This window comes from Squalius cephalus (genome assembly GCF_949319135.1).
Source record: "Squalius cephalus genome assembly, chromosome: 11".
Lineage (NCBI taxonomy): Eukaryota > Metazoa > Chordata > Actinopteri > Cypriniformes > Leuciscidae > Squalius > Squalius cephalus.
In genome coordinates, this window is record NC_137132.1 from 25,111,437 (window position 1) to 25,130,426 (window position 18,990).

Here is an 18,990-nt window from a genome sequence, read left to right on the forward strand (position 1 = left end):
CAGCTAACATTTGCTGAGGTGAAGTGACGGCTAGTAACAGCAGACAAACGGCTAGCATTGACATCAGCGGGAATCCACCTGTCACTCAAGTGGCCACACCCTTAAATTTAAATATTAATCAACTAAACGGATGAGTTATAAAAAAATTCACCCCCCTCACAGTTGTTATGAAGGGCAAAATTAGCTGTATAGACCAAAGCCACACAGAGATCCAGGCTGTAAACATGTTTTTTTCTGCTGTAAAGTTGGTAATTTTAACATGAGGGAGATACAGATTTGACTCACTTCTGCAGCCAGGCCAAGCGGCCAGTCGATGAATTGCAGTTTAACTCACTTCCGTGTTGGTTTCAAGAGAGAGACGGGGAGGTTGCCGCTTGGTAACAATATTGTGTTACTCAAAAGAGTAACTAATTAAGTTACAGTTACGTTTTATGGAAAGTAATGAGTTACGTTACTTTTGCATTACGTTTTCTCTCCTAGGCTGGGCTTATTTGTAATAATAGCCTATTTGTGTAATTTAAAATATAATCACTGCAGGTTTGCGTAATATTCTGAGTTTGCATTTATTATTATTATTTTATTGATTTTGTGGAATACTGAATCTGTCTTTTGCCAGTGAGATGAGTAAATGTTTAGTAAAAATTTAGTTTAGAGCTACAATATTCATTATGTTCACACACAACGCCTCTGCACTTACTCACAATTTTTCTCAACATGAGGACAGGAGAGCTGCCAGTCAATACATGAGAAAACAAAGTAAGTTGCATCACTTGATTAAAAACTTACGGTACTTGTGAAGCGCTACCCCCAACACTGTGGATTACAAAATAAAAAAAAGACTAAATAAAATATTAATAATACCATTAAAAAATGTTTTACTTGAAAACATATATCATGTATTTAAAAAAAATATTACACATGATATATATATATATATATATATATATATATATATATATATATACACTCACCTAAAGGATTATTAGGAACACCTGTTCAATTTCTCATTAATGCAATTATCTAATCAACCAATCACATGGCAGTTGCTTCAATGCATTTAGGGGTGTGGTCCTGGTCAAGACAATCTCCTGAACTCCAAACTGAATGTCAGAATGGGAAAGAAAGGTGATTTAAGCAATTTTGAGCGTGGCATGGTTGTTGGTGCCAGACGGGCCGGTCTGAGTATTTCACAATCTGCTCAGTTACTGGGATTTTCACGCACAACCATTTCTAGGGTTTACAAAGAATGGTGTGAAAAGGGAAAAACATCCAGTATGCGGCAGTCCTGTGGGCGAAAATGCCTTGTTGATGCTAGAGGTCAGACGAGAATGGGCCGACTGATTCAAGCTGATAGAAGAGCAACTTTGACTGAAATAACCACTCGTTACAACCGAGGTATGCAGCAAAGCATTTGTGAAGCCACAACACGCACAACCTTGAGGCGGATGGGCTACAACAGCAGAAGACCCCACCGGGTACCACTCATCTCCACTACAAATAGGAAAAAGAGGCTACAATTTGCACGAGCTCACAAAAATTGGACAGTTGAAGACTGGAAAAATGTTGCCTGGTCTGATGAGTCTCGATTTCTGTTGAGACATTCAGATGGTAGAGTCAGAATTTGGCGTAAACAGAATGAGAACATGGATCCATCATGCCTTGTTACCACTGTGCAGGCTGGTGGTGGTGGTGTAATGGTGTGGGGGATGTTTTCTTGGCACACTTTAGGCCCCTTAGTGCCAATTGGGCATCGTTTAAATGCCACGGCCTACCTGAGCATTGTTTCTGACCATGTCCATCCCTTTATGACCACCATGTACCCATCCTCTGATGGCTACTTCCAGCAGGATAATGCACCATGTCACAAAGCTCGAATCATTTCAAATTGGTTTCTTGAACATGACAATGAGTCCACTGTACTAAAATGGCCCCCACAGTCACCAGATCTCAACCCAATAGAGCATCTTTGGGATGTGGTGGAACAGGAGCTTCGTGCCCTGGATGTGCATCCCACAAATCTCCATCAACTGCAAGATGCTATCTTATCAATATGGGCCAACATTTCTAAAGAATGCTTTCAGCACCTTGTTGAATCAATGCCATGTAGAATTAAGGCAGTTCTGAAGGCGAAAGGGGGTCAAACACAGTATTAGTATGGTGTTCCTAATAATCCTTTAGGTGAGTGTATATATATATATATGAAATGTAATGAAATATTCAAATGTATGACATTTTATTTATGTATTTATTTATTTATTTTGGGATGAAATGTGAGGCAGGTTTTGTGAGATTTTAGCCCGAATTTTTGTGTCTGCACGGATGGTGCGCAAGTAAGTAAGTAAATAAATAAATAAATACTTTCTCTGATTTAGCCAAGTTTATTAAATGTACTGTAACATTTTCTACTCTAGCTGTTTTGAGAACAGTTTCACATTATTGTACTCTTAGGGGACAGTTGCTCACTCATGCACATCTAACAACATGTCAGCAAACATTTCAGCAACTCGTAGACGTTTGTTTTTAATCACCGCATGTCATTCTTTCCATCCCTCCGAGTTCTCACCTTTCTTCTGGTCTCCTGTCATGCTGTAGCGTGGGTAGCCAGGCAGTGATCTCTGAGGTCCCAGGAGCAGCCCATCTTTAACCCACTGCACGGCCCCTGAGGCCCTCAGCACTTCACACTTCAGCAGAGATGTGGCCCCCGCCCTGACCGTCACATTACGTGGCTCTGTCTTGAATGCCTGCTGCCCACACACACCTACAAAAAAGAAAAAAGAAAGACAACAGAAGAAAATGGGCGGGTTGATGCGAGTCAAGGTTAGGATGGTGAAATCTTTAATTTCCGACACAAGCTTCTATTGCTGAAAGATGAAAACATATTTGCAGGGAGGGACTGACTAACAAAACTAACTTACAATTCCCTGTTCATTAGACTGACAGTAGTTTAGGGGTTTGTTGGACAATTTCATTGTAATGAATTGGTCCTTTCTCTTAAAAGTACACTGGAAAGTCTGATTCATGTTAGTGAATTGGTTCGATCTAATATGTAGCGCTGAAAGGAACGATTCATTTCAGTGAATCGATTAATCCTAACTGATTCTTTCACTCATACATATAATTGGTTATGTTATATTTAATCTGGGTTAAATAAGCAGATTCCAAAAAATAAGTAGTTCTAATTGGATTAAATTATGTTTTAAAATACTCATAATCAGACTACAGTTATTTTTGCATGATAACATATTGTTCACACAATGTCAGTAAATTGTTCCTAATTTATTTATTCTTATTTAAATACACAAATTCATGTAATTTCATATTTACATGTAATACATTTTCACGGTTCTCTGATGTCAGTTAATGGTCACATGCAGGTAAAATATTTCATCTTTTTTTAGAACGTTTTTTTGTTTTGTTTTTATTTATTTATTTTAGTTCTACATTTTTATTATTTAATTACTTATTAAAGTCTTTTCATCAACTTACGAAACCACTGCAATTCCTTCACGCAATTCACCCGCAACCGCAAACCCATCTAATCTGCAATCAGTAATGGACTATAACTTGTATGTAATCTACGCAGCAATTTGCAGCACTGGAAAATGTGATTAATTCTAATTAATCAGTTCATTCAGACTGAAGGAGAAAATAAAGATTCACTGAAAGTCCATGCATGTTTTTTTATAGTGAAATATTTATTTAAATACTTAATTATATAACTCAATAATATAAAATCTACATTAATATCTATATAAAGTGTTTGATGATGTCACACAAGCATATAAACCTGGTTGCTTTACTAGAGCAATTCAAATCTCATTTCAGTTAACAGCTCTCAACAATAAAAATGGGATCCAAATAGAGCTCAGTAAGTGCTCTTCTTTAATTATCCTCTGCCACTGTATCAGAGGTCAACAACTGTGGCAAGAGATTTATTTTCTTCAGAAGGTTTGAAATGGCAAAGATAATTTAATGCCCCTTCAAGTTTCCATCTCTTAAAACTCTTGAGCTGTTGTGCTTATAGTCGATGTGAGTTCAAATCTGGTACACAATATTTTCTAACTGGCTTAACTAACAGTGATAGTGAGCTTTGCCTCCAAATTCACAAAAAATCGTGACGTGAAAGAGAACTCATTTCGGTACTCGCTGTGTAAGAAGTTTTGTATGCATTCTCTGGCGCGTGCTTCGAATGTGTGTTGCACACATGCACACATCTTCTCACACAGCGAGTACCGAATTGAGTTCTCTTTCGCACCTTCTTGCGCTTGAACAGACATATTCGCACATAATTGTATCAAAATGTCAATATTACCGAGTATCCTCATCAACATAGTCGGTTATGTTTTAAGTGAATGTAAACAGTTGATATAAAACGCTTGTGTAACAGTATATTGGATCCATGTGGCTCTTAAAGCGACAGCAGCCTAATAAACTGTCTGTTTTTAATGTTAATCAAACAACAAAAGACAAAAACATCACTCACTCACTCACTCACTGAATAACTTTTGTAACTTTAATAAGGATTGATCTGTATTTAATTTATCCAGTGAAGATTATGCAGTGCTATTTTACATTTGATTATTCAATTTCTACCTGAAAACTATTGTTAGACCTTCCTGAAAAACCTGAAAAGCACTGTTTATTTGTTCTATTGTAATTATTTGTGCTATTGCCCATAATTGTGTTTATTTGTTCTTATTGTATTAATGTTACTTATTTTACTTGTCTGTATCACTTTTTTAATTGAGTTGAATTGATTTGAGTTAGGCTAGTAGTTTTTGGAGTCATAACCTTATTTTTTAAGGTTATGAGTAAAAAAGAATGGAAACAATAACTACACCTATTTTAATTTATTTGATTTATTTATTACTTTTTCTGTGGTAGTGCCAGTGAATTTTTGCAGGGCAAGTAAAAAAGTAAAAAATCCTTATAGCGTTGAGCCCTTTGTCATATTAAAAATTTTCAGATTACTACTGTATAATGCTTCAGTAAATTATTTTTAGATTTTTATTTGAGACATACTGTATATCATTCACGTATTCCACCAATATTCAAATCATAATTATATGGCTGTATGTTATAGAAGTTTTCGTTGAATTCCAGTTGATAACTAAAGCCTGAAATATGAGGCATTATTTCTTATTTGTCCTTATCTAGGGAAAAAATGTTCCTTTTATAACCAGTGTATATATGCCAAGAGTCAAATGTGAATAAAACAATACTTTAGCAAATAAATAAAAATGGTTTGCAGGTTGAAAGAGAATAGGACACTGGTTTTTATACCAAAATATCCTAAATTTGGCCCAACTGTTTAGTGAATTTGCTCAATAGTTCTGCATAAGATTATCATAAGATTAAGAGTACCATAAATAATGTTATGCTTTCCGTAAGGTTGTCACATCTAGATGCTGATTTACCAGGGCTGCCATGACACTTTCCCCATTGAAGAAAAATTTGCCTCCCACTATGATCTTGTACTTAAGCATTACTGTGCTGTTCCTCATCTCTGTGTTTTATTGACGACAGATCGGAGCCAATTCAGCTCTGCAAATGAGTCAATAAAGTAATTACAGAGAATTAAATCTCTCCTCAGTGAGAAGGAGAGCAGGGAAAAATGAAGGTATGAAGAGATCTCAAATCCCCTTGCTGTTTTCTCAGCTGTCAATACACCTACGGCTAATATCCACCCAGAAGAATAATGGCTGGGCTACAAAAAGGCGCCTATTTCCTCACCACTTGGGCTGTGGCATTATGATTTGTGTGACACCCATCTGCTGATCATTCTTTCGAATGGAGTCAGCTTGTACCTGTCATAAACATGATTTAACGGGACATAACACTGACGATGACTCTCCGACGACCCCGTTGTGTAACATCAGGCATGCAATTGTGGAAACTCAGCGTGGGAGATCGTACCTAATTAAAAGAATGTGATATTCAATAGTGGTTTGAGATTTAAAGGAATAGTGTGGGATTCTGGGATTTTTGTCACCATTATCAATGAATAACAACTATGAATAACAACTATCCGTCCTTCGGATGAGACGTTAAACCGAGGTCCTGACTCTCTGTGGTCATTAAAAATCCCAGGATGTCCTTCGAAAAAGACTAGGGGTGTAACCCCGGCATCCTGGCCAAATTTGCCCCTTGGCCCCTGTCCATCATGGCCTCCTAATCATCCCCATATACTGATTGGCTTCATCACTGTCTCCTCTCCACCAGTAAGCTGGTGTGTGGTGGGCGTTCTGGCGCAATATGGCTGCCGTCGCATCATCCAAGTGGATGCTGCACATTGGTGGTGGTTGAGGAGATTCCCCCATCTATGTAAAGCGCTTTGAGGTCTCAGAAAAAGCGCTATATAAATGTAACGAATTATTATTATTATTATTATTATTATGAATGAACAAGAACTAGTTCACCTAAAAATGTAAATTCTGTCATCATTTACTCACCTCTTTCCAAACCTGTATGACTTACATTCTTCACAAAAGATTATACTTTTGAAATTAAATGTAGTCCAAACAACATTGGACCCTCTTGACTTTTACTAAATGGGGGAAAACACATTGAATGCGTGAAGAAACTAGAATAAAATATATATTTCTATTTGTTTCTCATGCAAAGCTATTATTTGGTTTCAGATTAACTCTTAAAAATAAAGGTTCTAAAAACAGGCATCTATGGTTCCATGAAGAACCTTTACCATACATGGGACCTATCCATTGTACTAAATGTTCTTTAGATTATTAAAATGTCCTTCAAAATTAGAAAAAATAAAATAAAAATCTATATATTTTAAGATTTGTTTACTAAAAGATTATTTGGGGAACATTAAATTATTCTTATACTCTCACAGTGATCCATTTTTGGTTCCCCAAAGAACCTTTCAGTGAACACTGAACAGTTAACAGAGACATTTTATCTATGGAATTTTTTTTCCAATATAAAGAGTCTTTTGGCTAATAGAAAATTTCCATTGATGTTAAAGGTTCTTCATGGAGCCATCGATGCCAAACGTAAATGGACATTTTAAGAACTTTTCACCAAAAGGTTCTTTGGGAAACCCAAAATGGATCTTAAATGGCAACCTTTATTTTTAAGAGTGTATACAGGTGGGTTTTTTTGTTGACCTTTTTGGAACTTGAAAACTCACTATGAATGGTTGAATGGCAAGAGCGGCCTTTGTTTTTTGGGTGAGCTATTCCTTTAAAATGATATAAACGCTAGGTAGAAGGCATTCACACATTTCAAGAGCCCCAGGCGTACTTGTTATGAAGGCGGCGACATACTTTTATCAGCCTTCTCTGATCCGATCGTGAAGCCAACCTTCAAAGACCTCTTAGAGACCATGATTACTCGGACACTCTTTAGTGTGTAAAAGCAAATGTAGCGTGCACAAAAGGGTCAGTTATTTTAGGACGCATTTTCTTGAAAGGCCACTCATGAGAGCACGAGCGAGACTTTTCAAACCCCGGCACCTCTTTTGAGCCAATGACAAGTATCCAGTGCATCTGGGCGCACTCGACTGCTCTCAGAAACCCGAACGACAGAAGCTGCAACTTCACATCAAGGCTGCATCAGTCACCTCACGTCAAACTTGAAGGGCACGATTGGACACAAGCGACAAGCCGAAAAACACATTAGCATAATGTTTACATAAATGAATACGTAAACACAGCGGCAAGATAATCAGCATGGCACATTTAAATGCTGCAGCCAGCCGTACTCGTGCGCTGAGAAGTCGCACTGCCTGAGAAGCAGCGATAGGAGAGGAAAGACATGTCAAACACGCACACCGGTCTGATTCCGACTCCTGATGCGGCACGTTGACGTCTTATTTAAACAAGATAATGACATGGGATTAGGCTGCAGCATAGAATATGACTTTTAGTCTATATAGCGGGCAACTCTAAACTACAGCTCTGGAACAGAAAGTATCAACGCAATGCGATGTACAACAAAGCACTATTCTGCTCTTTTTAAAGTCTAAATAAACACCACTTTGAGATTTTAATCACAACCTGTGTGTTTTTCATTCAAGGACTCAAAGGAGATATAACAGAATGAGATTTCAAAGTCTAAAACAAAGAAAAAAAAACACATTTTTGCTCATATCTCCATCTGATTCGAGAGTGAATGCCCGCTTTAGATTGGCATTTGAGTCATAAAGTTATGCATAGACGAAAACACAGGTGGTTTAAAGGGTTAGTCCACCCAAAAATGAAAATTCTGTCAGTAATCACTCACCCTCATATTGTTCCAACCCCGTAAGACCTTCTTTCATCTTCGGAACACAAATTAAGATATTTTAATTAAGATAGAAGAGCTGGCTCACTCCTTCATAGGCTTCTATGTAATTTATATCTGCCACCCCAGAAAAGTAAGTAAAGACATTGTTAAGATAGTCCAAGTGACTACAAAAAGTATTCTCGTCACTTGATAAACTTATGGTTGAGCCACTGTAGTCACTTGGACTATTGTAAACATTGTCTTTACTAACTTTTCTGGGCTGGCAAGTTTTGATCCCATAGAAGCCTATGGAGGAGTGATCCAGCTCTCAGATTTAATAAAACATATCTTAATTTGTGTTCCGAAGATGAACGAAAGTCTTACGGGGTTGGAAAAACATGAGGGTGAGTAATTACTGACAGAATTTTCATTTTTTTAACTAACCATTTAAAACAACAATTTGAACGCTTTCAGCCTTGAGTGGTCAGATCAGAGACTTAAAAAAAACTGCATGCTGGAGACTTGCATATTGCCAGACATTATATTCAAACATAATTAAGGCACTAGCAGTGTCTCATATTTCACATACTGCAATCTCATGCAATCTCCTTCGCTATAAAGCTTGTTGCACATTGCATACAGTATAAAAAGGTGGCAATTACAAGCAAACAATTGGATTTCTAATTATATTTCCAAAGCAAATACTGACACCTTTTTTTATAAACTACTTCTGTGGTTTTCAATATGCAGAGGTTCAGCAGTTTTCAGTTGCGAAAACCAAGCATGACAAAGTTTTCAGCAACAATAAATGGTCATCTACAAATATTAGTGTGTAATTACTGAGCAACATGACAATCACAGCCAATTAAAAGTTGTGAATTTTGTACCAATTAAATTCACAGTGGGCAGAGCTACACAGCGAATAGAAATTGAAACCAAAAAAAAAAAAAGAAACATTTAAATCAAATATTTTGATGAGGCCTTCACTATTTTAATGATCCTTAGGTTTGAGAAGTATTTGTGGTGTATTTTATTCCTTTAATCTCTTTCTATAATAAGGTATTTTATTTATGTACTGTATATCTTATTTGTATTTTTTTTTAATGTACAGCACTTCCGTCTATACTCTGTGGTTTTAAAAATGCTTTACACATTTGGTTTTCATTTTTGGTTTTAAATAAATTAATTAAATGTATTTTCTTTACTCTTCTTCCATCATTCTTCATAAAAATGCTATTTATTATTTTTCTTTTCTTATAATACACAAGATGCATCCAAACACACAAACACAGACATACAGACTACCACTCCTGTATGGCAACACGAATGTTGCACACACAGCAGATTATTTTCTTGGTGCCATGCAACAACATATGCTACCATCCAGTGCAAATTGAGCCTTGGCACACAGTACACGGATAACCAATTTCAACTCCACTAAACTTGATTGTTGGAGCCTTGATTGTTGGAGCTAAAAGCTAACAGCAGGATGGTGAATAGAAGGAGGAAGGCCTGGTATTCTGTGTCAAAAGCTTCTCAGACCGAGGAGGATGAAGGCAAGTTGTAGCTCCACGCTGTGTCATGTGGTGTTAGATTCGCAAATTGTGTATATGGAGGCAGAAAGGGAAAAAGCAATCATTACAGTAAATTTCCGTGGCCATTTTTTTTATTCAGATGCAGAACCGGTGAGGGAGCATTTACCTCATATAGCTTTGAGAATAGAAGATTTGAACATTTGATCGTGGGCCAAATTGGCTAGATACACATTCAGTGTGACTGGCAGGAACTTTTTGAGGACATCTTATAAAAGAAATCCACCTCTTGTATGACAAAAATGCTTATATATTCAGTATATATATAATTGTGACGTAGGCAAAACACATTTTTGGGCCCACCAACTCCGACCTGTCAGACGGAAACCAAGACTAAAACTGCTTTATTTCAGGAAATGGGGGGGGGGGGAGACGCTGTATTTTTACAAATAATTAAACAGTGTTGTCAAGTTGATATTGTGACTTTATGAATGATCATATACTTGCATGTGTCATAATCAAGCTCAAATGAAGCTTTTTATCAGCGGATGTCTGTTTGTGTCCGTGATTAGAACGGCCGCATCTAAGGCAGTAAGTGCACCGCATTACGTTTTCAACATCTTACAGGTTATGAACTTTATTGTAGCTGTAGCTTTGTAAGCACTCCATTTTTTCTGTCAGTTGGCCAAAATCTCAAAGATGAAGTGTTATGCGCAGGTTAAGGCAGTATTGCCTATGATGACTCGACGGCAAGACTAAAACACTCTTCTTCGCTCCTCAAATACATTAAAAAATGACTTTTATATTGTTTCTTGATTAAGAAAACGCTATTCTTATTCAAACAACCAGTTCTTTATTTACCGTTGCTTTGCAAACAAGCAGTGACGCTCCGAACTGCGAGCAGCACTTCATTCAAGATTCAAGAAGTGGGTGGAGTTATGAGGTTTGACCGACAGTTTAAGGAGTCAATGGAGTTACAAGGTTAAGTCACAAGCTGTTTTTAATACTTTTCATTGGTTAAATATTTGCAAAATCCACAGACAGACATAAAGGGTGACCAATAGTAATAATTTATGATGAAATATGGAGATACAAGGTTTCCAAATGACAGGGTCGAAAGTAACATGAGCAGTCTTAAGTTCAAAGTGAAATCATACTGAAGTCGTTCTATCTTCTATTATTTCTATTTCTAAAAATATATCTCTGTCTAAAACATCATCGTCAATGATGTTTTTCTGAAAAATGGTACTTTTGCCACTGCTCTCCCCTACTTTAAAAGTCTAAGGGGGAAAACGGATGTCACTTTTAACCCACATACATTTCAGGGCTATCTGTGAATGTTTCTGTGAATCTGTGAATATCATGGAACATTTTTGAAAGTGTAGTTTAGTTTAAGGCTAAAACAATGTCAATGGAAAAGCAGTTTAAATGTGCTCCTCCCAATTTTGCCAAACTTTTTTTGTATTTGTACCTTTGGACACATACGCTTATGCTTTGATAAAGGACTATATTTATTCTATGTTGTTAACTGCAAAGCTATGGAACAAGGTATTTGGTATAATGACTTGTAGGTTTCATTAGAAAGTTTAGATTAAATACACATCATGGAATAAAAAATAAAATAAAAGATAATTGTGACATTTTATCTTGCAATTCTGCCTTTTTTCTCAGAATTGCCATTTTATATCTTGCAATTCTGACTGTAAAACTTGCAATTTCTAGAAAAAAAGTCAGAACCTTTTTTTATTTTTTATTCAGTATTGGAAACAAGCTTCCATTAGTGTGATCAGGTAAAAGCAAATTAGATAGCTGTATATTGCCTTTCTGTTTCAAAACGTACCTTTGAAATCCATAAGGTGAAAAACCCAGGCACTTGACAGTACGAGTGAATACAAGAAGTCCATCTCCTCCGATCACTCACCAACAAAACAAATCTGTAAAAATAAGACAGAAAGGTACATTTAAAAAGATGCACACGCACATACACAGTTACTGCACTTAAGAAGGTCTAGGACATTACAATGACTCCTTGATTTTTTTCCTCTCTTTTTTACCTTCACTCTCCATTGAAGCGCTCCCTTTGAATAAGTTCAAGTTTTCAGAGAGAACCTTAGGAACACTTCAAAGTGAAGCCCAGGGAGTGTTTCTATACTGCATGGAAAGAGCTCTCTCGGGTTCACGGCCATTACGACACGCTTTAGCCTCCTCCAGTACTCCCTATCTCTCTCTCTCAAAGCCAATAGCGCTTGCATTTCAAGTCAGGTTGCAATCTCTTCAAATTACCAACCACACTGGAACAAATAATAGTGATTTACTTAATTAAAAACTAAACATTTTCCCATCTAAATAAACAAAAGAAATTGAAAGCGCTGGCTCCTTGAGGCATCTCCCTCGGTCCATTAGTTGCAGTCCAATGGGCTTTGATAGGAATTAACTCACACTCAATTATCCTCTGTGCCCGCAAACAGTCCCAGACGCCAAAATGTGAATGTGCCGACTGCAATCTCCCTCCTCGCAATCGTGAATGGATGGAGGGCTTTCAACCGGAGAGTACGCAAGCTGTATTTAGACATTCTTTAAACATATCCCTTCATTTTCTCTGTCTGTCTTCTTTCGTCACATGCGCCCAGGGACGTTAGCCTTTCATCAGTACTGGGGAACTGGCTACCAGCGACCCTGTAAAAAGACTATACTATACTATACTATACTATACTATACTATACTATACTATACTATACTATACTATAAGACTATTCAATACTTTGAGATTTTGTGAAAAGCATTTTTGCATATTCTTGAGTACTACGAATGGATCTTTTCCAGGTAAGTAGGCCCACATTTTTGTAGGATTGCATTGTGTCATCAAGCCAAAATGATTATTTCAGTTTATGTTGGAATGTATTTAAGCCTTCAGAAAGGTAACTGTTACTTTTGTAGTTTAATTCAATGCTCAAGTTTGCAGAACTACAACTTGATGTGGAAATGTCTGCATTCAAAATCATAACAGTTTGATATTTCAACGCATCCCCTTTTGCAAACAAAACATAGTGAAGAAAAAGAGCAGACTTGAACTTGTTCTTGGAAATTTCACTTCTTGAAAGAATGATTATGCTATTATGACAGCTTTAGGGAATATTTCATAACTCACATTTTTAAATATTTTTAAAGGTACACTGTTAAGTAAAATCAAAAATACAATACCGTTCAGTTTGGGGTCAGTAAATGTGGTGGCAGTTTGGCTCTTTTCTGGCTGACATCTGGGGAATCTGGCACTGTTGTGGGCCAGTTATGGCTGATCTCTGGGGACATAGAAGAAGTTGTGAGTGAGTTTTGGCCTGCTTCCGGCATGGATCTGGTTTAAAAATGTGATAGTAAACACTTTTGTAATGTTACATTACATAATAAACATTTTAGTCAAGCAAGTCATTAGCAAAGAATCCTGAAAAGAAATGTGTTCCATAAAAATATTAAGCAGAACAATGGTTTTCATCATTATAATAATAAGAAATGTTTTTTGAGCATATATTATAATGGTTTCATCACAATAATAAGATTATAAACAAATTACAATATTTCACAATATCACTAGCCTGGTTAACGTCAGACCTCATCTCATTGAGACGTGGTCTGGGAACCACATGTTCATTTTCTCGTATTTGAGGCGTGGTTTACGAATGCCCAGAGCCGTTTATTGGGCGCTACGAATGTCTATCAAATGCGCCTGTACGTAGCTCATAGCCAATCGTTTCAATTATACCAGATGACGTATGTAGAGCGACAGAAATTCGACGAGGAATAAGACAAAATAAACTTGCGTTCTAAACTACTTAGAACACTATCTCAGGCTGCATCGAAAGGTAACTTCGCGTCTGCTGCCATGTTGGATCCATAGATATAAACAAACTGCTTCGGTGTGTCGCATAGACGTCGTCATCGTCTTGCTGCTCCCTCCCCGTTCTGTGATTGGTTCCCTTTTTGAGGGGAAAATCTGGTCCATGGTGTCCAGGCTGCCAAGCAGCATGAATAAAATCGCGCTGCGCGCAAGGCAGCATGGGGAAACCCAGGCTACAATATCACTGTTTTTACAATATTCTTGATCAAATAAATTCAGTCCTGGTGAGCATAATACTGTAGATTTATTTCAAAAACATAAATATTACCGACCCCAAACTTTTGAATGGTAGAGAGAATATGTATATAGAGAGAAAGAATGAAAACAAAACGTGTACAAGAACGTCTATATGATGAACACATCTTTTGTAGAATGCCCCAAATGGCTAGGCTACTGCAGGTCAGTATTTCTTCACAGTGTATTAAGTAACCTTTGACCTCTTAAGCTCCTAAGGTTATCATCAAATTTAACTGGAGTATTTTGTGGGTAAGACCAGAGCTAACCAATGAAAACCCAGATATCAAATTCATAGGGCAAAAAACAAGATATTCATGACCTTATTCAATAATTTATAATATCAAATAGCTACTCATTTACCATTAACCACTAGCCACTTATCAGTCTTTCTACAGCCTCTGTAAGTTGCCTATTCACAATGTGATCTCTGAATAAAAACTTTGGTTCCACAGAAACTATGTGAGTATGATTATGATTACTTTATTTGGGCTCATGGCCTAGTAACAAGAGTCTAGTGACACCCATGGATGTGTTGCTAACGCCTTTTTCTTTCTTATTCTAATGTTCCCTGAGTGTGCCGAGGAATAATCAAAAGAGAAACTCACAGTTTTTGTACTGACTTTCACTGCTGTGCTAGTCACTGCTCGTTTGGAAAATTAACTTCTCTCTTCTTTTCTTTTTGACACAAACCTTATTTTTGTGCGTCTAAGGAAGGTGTCGGAAGTCTGTCAGGGAGATGCGATAAAGGTTCGGAGTTATAACTGGAGTATGGAGCTCTTTTGAATGACTCAGTGGTTCCTGTCCAGGTCTTTAATGAGATGTTTTTCAGGCCTGTCTAACCTCCCTTTTCCTTCCTCTCCAAAGACAAACAAGTACCTTAATTGCAGGGGGGAAAAAATCAACATGGCACAGGAAAAGGAAATTAATTAATGTTCGTTTTTATATATATATATATATATATATATATATATTTTTTTATGTTTTCATGTCTTGTCAAGTTGTGGTACTGCAACACTGGTATTAAATTTACCTGATCAGACAAGGAAATGTAAAAAAAAAAAAAAAAAAAAAAAAAAAAAAACAGGGCTTGGGTTTAATTTACAATTAATCAAGATAATTTTCAGGTATGTCTTTGAAAAGACCTGAAAAACAAAATGGACTAAAATTAAAGGCAAATTAGAAATGGTTTGGCATAGAAACTGAATGTTAAATGTCAAACCATTCCTAATTTGCCATTTTTGTATGTGTATAAAATACGTTTTTAAATAAATTACATACATATATTTACACACACACGCGCACACGCGCACACACACACACACACACACACACATATATATATATATATATATATATATATTAGTGGTGGGCCGTTATCGGCGTTAACGCGCTGCGTTAACGCGAGACTCTTATCGCGCGATAAAAAAAATATCGCCGTTAATCTATTCTCCAAGTTGGGTTGGGAGCTGGCTCAAGCTACACAAGCTATGATGACGCAATCTACCCGCGGCCGCGGGGAACACCCGGCTGCAACGCATCATATTCGTCGTCATCTTAAGTAAACACGGCTGAAAGTGAAAGCTGGTGTAAAAGATCCGTGCAACATCCATTATTTGGACAATTGGTTCGGATTTAAGCCGTCCGACGTAGACTGTGTGGTGTAACAGATCGGTAAGTAAACACACGACTAATCCGTTCTACCACCTCAAATTCAAATCGAAACATGATATCACTGAATACCAGCGCGCGCGTATTATTCCCAATATATCTTAGTGAGTGGTGTAGCACATAATCTCTTTTTATTAAAAGCGCCCGATTTTAAGAATCGTTGTTGTGTTTCTTTTTAACTGAAAAGACATCAGTTAGACAATATTCTAATTTTAAATTTGGGGTTTCATAAGCTCCAAGCCATAATAAACATTAGACCTACTTAAGTCTCTGCAGCTAGTGTACTTAAATTTTATTTATCTGCAAAATTATGTTGTATACTTACAGTTTTGCACAATATATGTTCTCAAAATGACATACACCCTTTCAAAAAAAAAAAAAAAAAAAAATTCATTTAGCAGTTGTTTAGCAGGGTCTGTCTAACCTGTTCTGAAATGGTTTTATTATAATATCGTTATCGCAAGAGGCTGCAATGTATATCACAATATGGTTTTTATGCCATATCGCCCATCCCTAATTGATAGCCTATAGTAGTTGATAATAACATAGGCCTACCTAATGTTGCCTACGGACGGTAACAGTACAGTAGTAACCTTTTACAGTCTATGAGTAGAACAGCTTTCTCAAGCAGTTTGTGATGCATTTTGGAAACAGGAGATGAGCCCCTGGTCTAATGCGCCACCTGGCTGGAGAAACCCGTTCTCAAAGACTTACTTTTATAGTCATTATTTGGGTAGCACACATATTCTGATTGCCTTCGGCAGAATTCAAATGAGCCATTTTAATCTAGATTAATCTAGATTAATTTCAAAATTAATCTAGATTAATCTAGATTAAAAAAATTAATCTATGCCCACCTCTAATATATATATATATATAATTTTATTTTTTTTATTTTTTTTTACATGACAACTCTCGGAACAGAACTAAAAGGGATTTTATTGATAAGAATGGAATGTACATAGGCCTTGTCTTGGCGGACTGGATCTGCTATCCTACTGGTATGAGCGAAGGCTTCTGCCGAAACATGCACATAAATACAGTGAGTAGGATATGAGAGCTGCTGTGAGGAAAGTAGTGAGAACCCCCTAACAAATCTAGGCAGGTGGTGCTGGGGAAGGTGGGGGACTAGGAATATTCCCATGGCACTGAGTTGTACGACACCCCGCACTTGGACTTACTTATAGAGTCAGCACATTCGGAAAATTTTAAGTAAATCATGCACACAATATAATAAGTCATTAACTAATTTTAATTTATATATATATATATATATATAGTGTCTTTTAGTATCATGTTTTTGTTGTATATATAATATTGACACAATAATGTCTCTCAGAATAAGAATGACCTTTTCTCTTGTTAGATTGAACAGCTAATCTGTGCACATACAGGCTGCTCCATCGGCATGTCAATATGATTCCTGCATGTTGTCGTGGATGTCACTGCACTCAGTGACAAGTGATGCTTGTGTTGCAATTTGTTTACATCTCATATATGTCCTTGTCAATCTCCTTGTGTCTTCAGAAGAGTGAAAGTTAAAAGATATGAAATTTGATTCCCTGTGGGTACAAACCCGGCAGGGTTTCTGGCTGGGCCGGAGAGGCATCACAGACAGTGATCCTTTCAGGTACATTTTGTGTTTTTTTATTTTATTTTCTTATTATATCATCAAACAACCCTACACTCAAGCCTGTACCTATTTTATGCAAAAACAGCATGAAATATCCCAATGTGCAGAAAATGAGATCGACTCTCTGCTCTCCGACTGGGACATGCAGATGTTTTTGCAAATTTTAAAACCAGTTTCATAACCAGCATCTCCTGGGTTGGTAGAGCTCAGTTATACCTAAAGACACATGCACACTACGGTTAAAAAATTTGGGGTCGTAAGAATATTTAATGTTTTTGAAAGAAGTTTCTTAAACTCACTCAGGCGGCATTTATTCGATCAGTAATACAGTAAAAACAGTAATATTGTGAAATATCATAACGATTTAAAACAATTGTTTTCTATTTAAATGTATTTTAAAATGTAATTTATTCCTGTGATGATTTTTTTTTACCATTACTCAAGCTTTAACCATTACCAAGCCATTACTTCAGTCTTTAGTGTCACATTCAGAAATCATTCTAATATGATGATTTGCTGCTCAAGAAACATATGATCAATGCTGAAAAAAAGTTGTGCTGCTTAGTATTTTTGTGGAAATGTAATTTTTAGCTGGATTCTTTATTGAATAGAAAGTACAGCTTACACTAAAAATGTAAAAAATTTACAACACATTTTTTTTTTTTTAAATAGAAATCCATTGAATTAGTTGAGTTAATTAAATAAGATTTGTAATACTGTAAAAATATAAATTATTAAAGGAATTAACTTCATTACAGTAGATTCACCTATCGTTTAATTTCTACATCTGTTGAAAATGCCATCTTAAAATCTTGGTGACAAATATGAACACTGCAATGAACACAAAAATACTCAGACAGGAAGTCATCAACAGATTCCGGGATTATTCTGGTAAAAGGGAAGAATTTTAAGGCCACTAATGGATTTCACCCACTTTTAGCTTCCTGAGGCAGCAGCGCTATTAAAATGCTCTTTGTTTTGACTCTTTGTCATACCGTTTTAACTTAGTATCGCAGCTTCCACACAGAAACACTTCTCCGTCTCTCCCTCATCCATCCCCTTGACACAGAAGTCAACTTAAAACTGACAAGGGAGAGAGAGTGAGACAACGGCCTTCTTTCAAGCCTCCATCTCCTCACTCTTCCTTGTCTTAAAGCCAAAAGAGAGATGGGGAAAAGAGGAACCGTATAAAAAAAGGTGTCTTTGAGCGTGATAAAACACTTGCATATGAGAGAACGCAGCTTACCTGTTGAGCTTCACCGCTCGTCTTTGTCTCGGCTCATGTGGAGGTTCTTCTCTGAAGACGTTCACCAGCTCTGGTGAAGAAATGCCAGTGGGGCTCCCCTACACACATTCCCCTCGTCCTGACGGTTTCTTAACAACCTGACAGCATTGGAGGAGTGATACGAGGGAGGATAAGTGAATGGAAATGAGATGAGCAAACTGCTGACTGTAAAAAAGCAGAGGAACACTTGTAAAGTGGCACTGCATCTGTCCTTTCACCTCATCATATTCGGCCATTAGCGAGCATTTAATGAGCTTTAAACTACAGAAGAGTGAACAACAGTTCCATTTTTTTCTTTTCTAATTCATTTCTTGTCCTTTTTCGCTCTGTTTGTATGTTGAGGGACCCTGGTACCCTTGTCGACACTGAAGTGAACGCTGCAGTTTCCACAGCGACCAGTTTTGTAACATTTATGCTCATGCATAATAAATACTGCACAGTCTATTCACTTTATTTTATATACTGAACACTCCTTAGGGGCCCTTGGTTCTCTCACTGCGCACAGCAACAGATT

General features: G+C 36.9%; 1 protein-coding gene across 3 annotated transcripts in view; it reads right to left on the minus strand.

Moving 5' to 3' along the window:
* The window catches only part of nphs1 (NPHS1 adhesion molecule, nephrin), a 99,472-nt gene extending 80,864 nt beyond the window's left edge, over positions 1–18,608 (minus strand). For all 3 annotated transcript variants that reach the window (XM_079885004.1, XM_079885003.1, XM_079885002.1), the window contains exons 1-4: positions 18,438–18,608; positions 14,581–14,766; positions 11,602–11,695; positions 2,564–2,758 (exon numbers count right to left, since the gene is read on the minus strand). In XM_079885004.1, coding sequence (XP_079741130.1) covers positions 2,564–2,758; positions 11,602–11,665 — 259 coding nt within the window. In that variant the 5' untranslated portion in view covers positions 11,666–11,695; positions 14,581–14,766; positions 18,438–18,608. The remainder of the gene's footprint in view (positions 1–2,563; positions 2,759–11,601; positions 11,696–14,580; positions 14,767–18,437) is intronic.
* Positions 18,609–18,990: the final 382 nt, after the last annotated feature.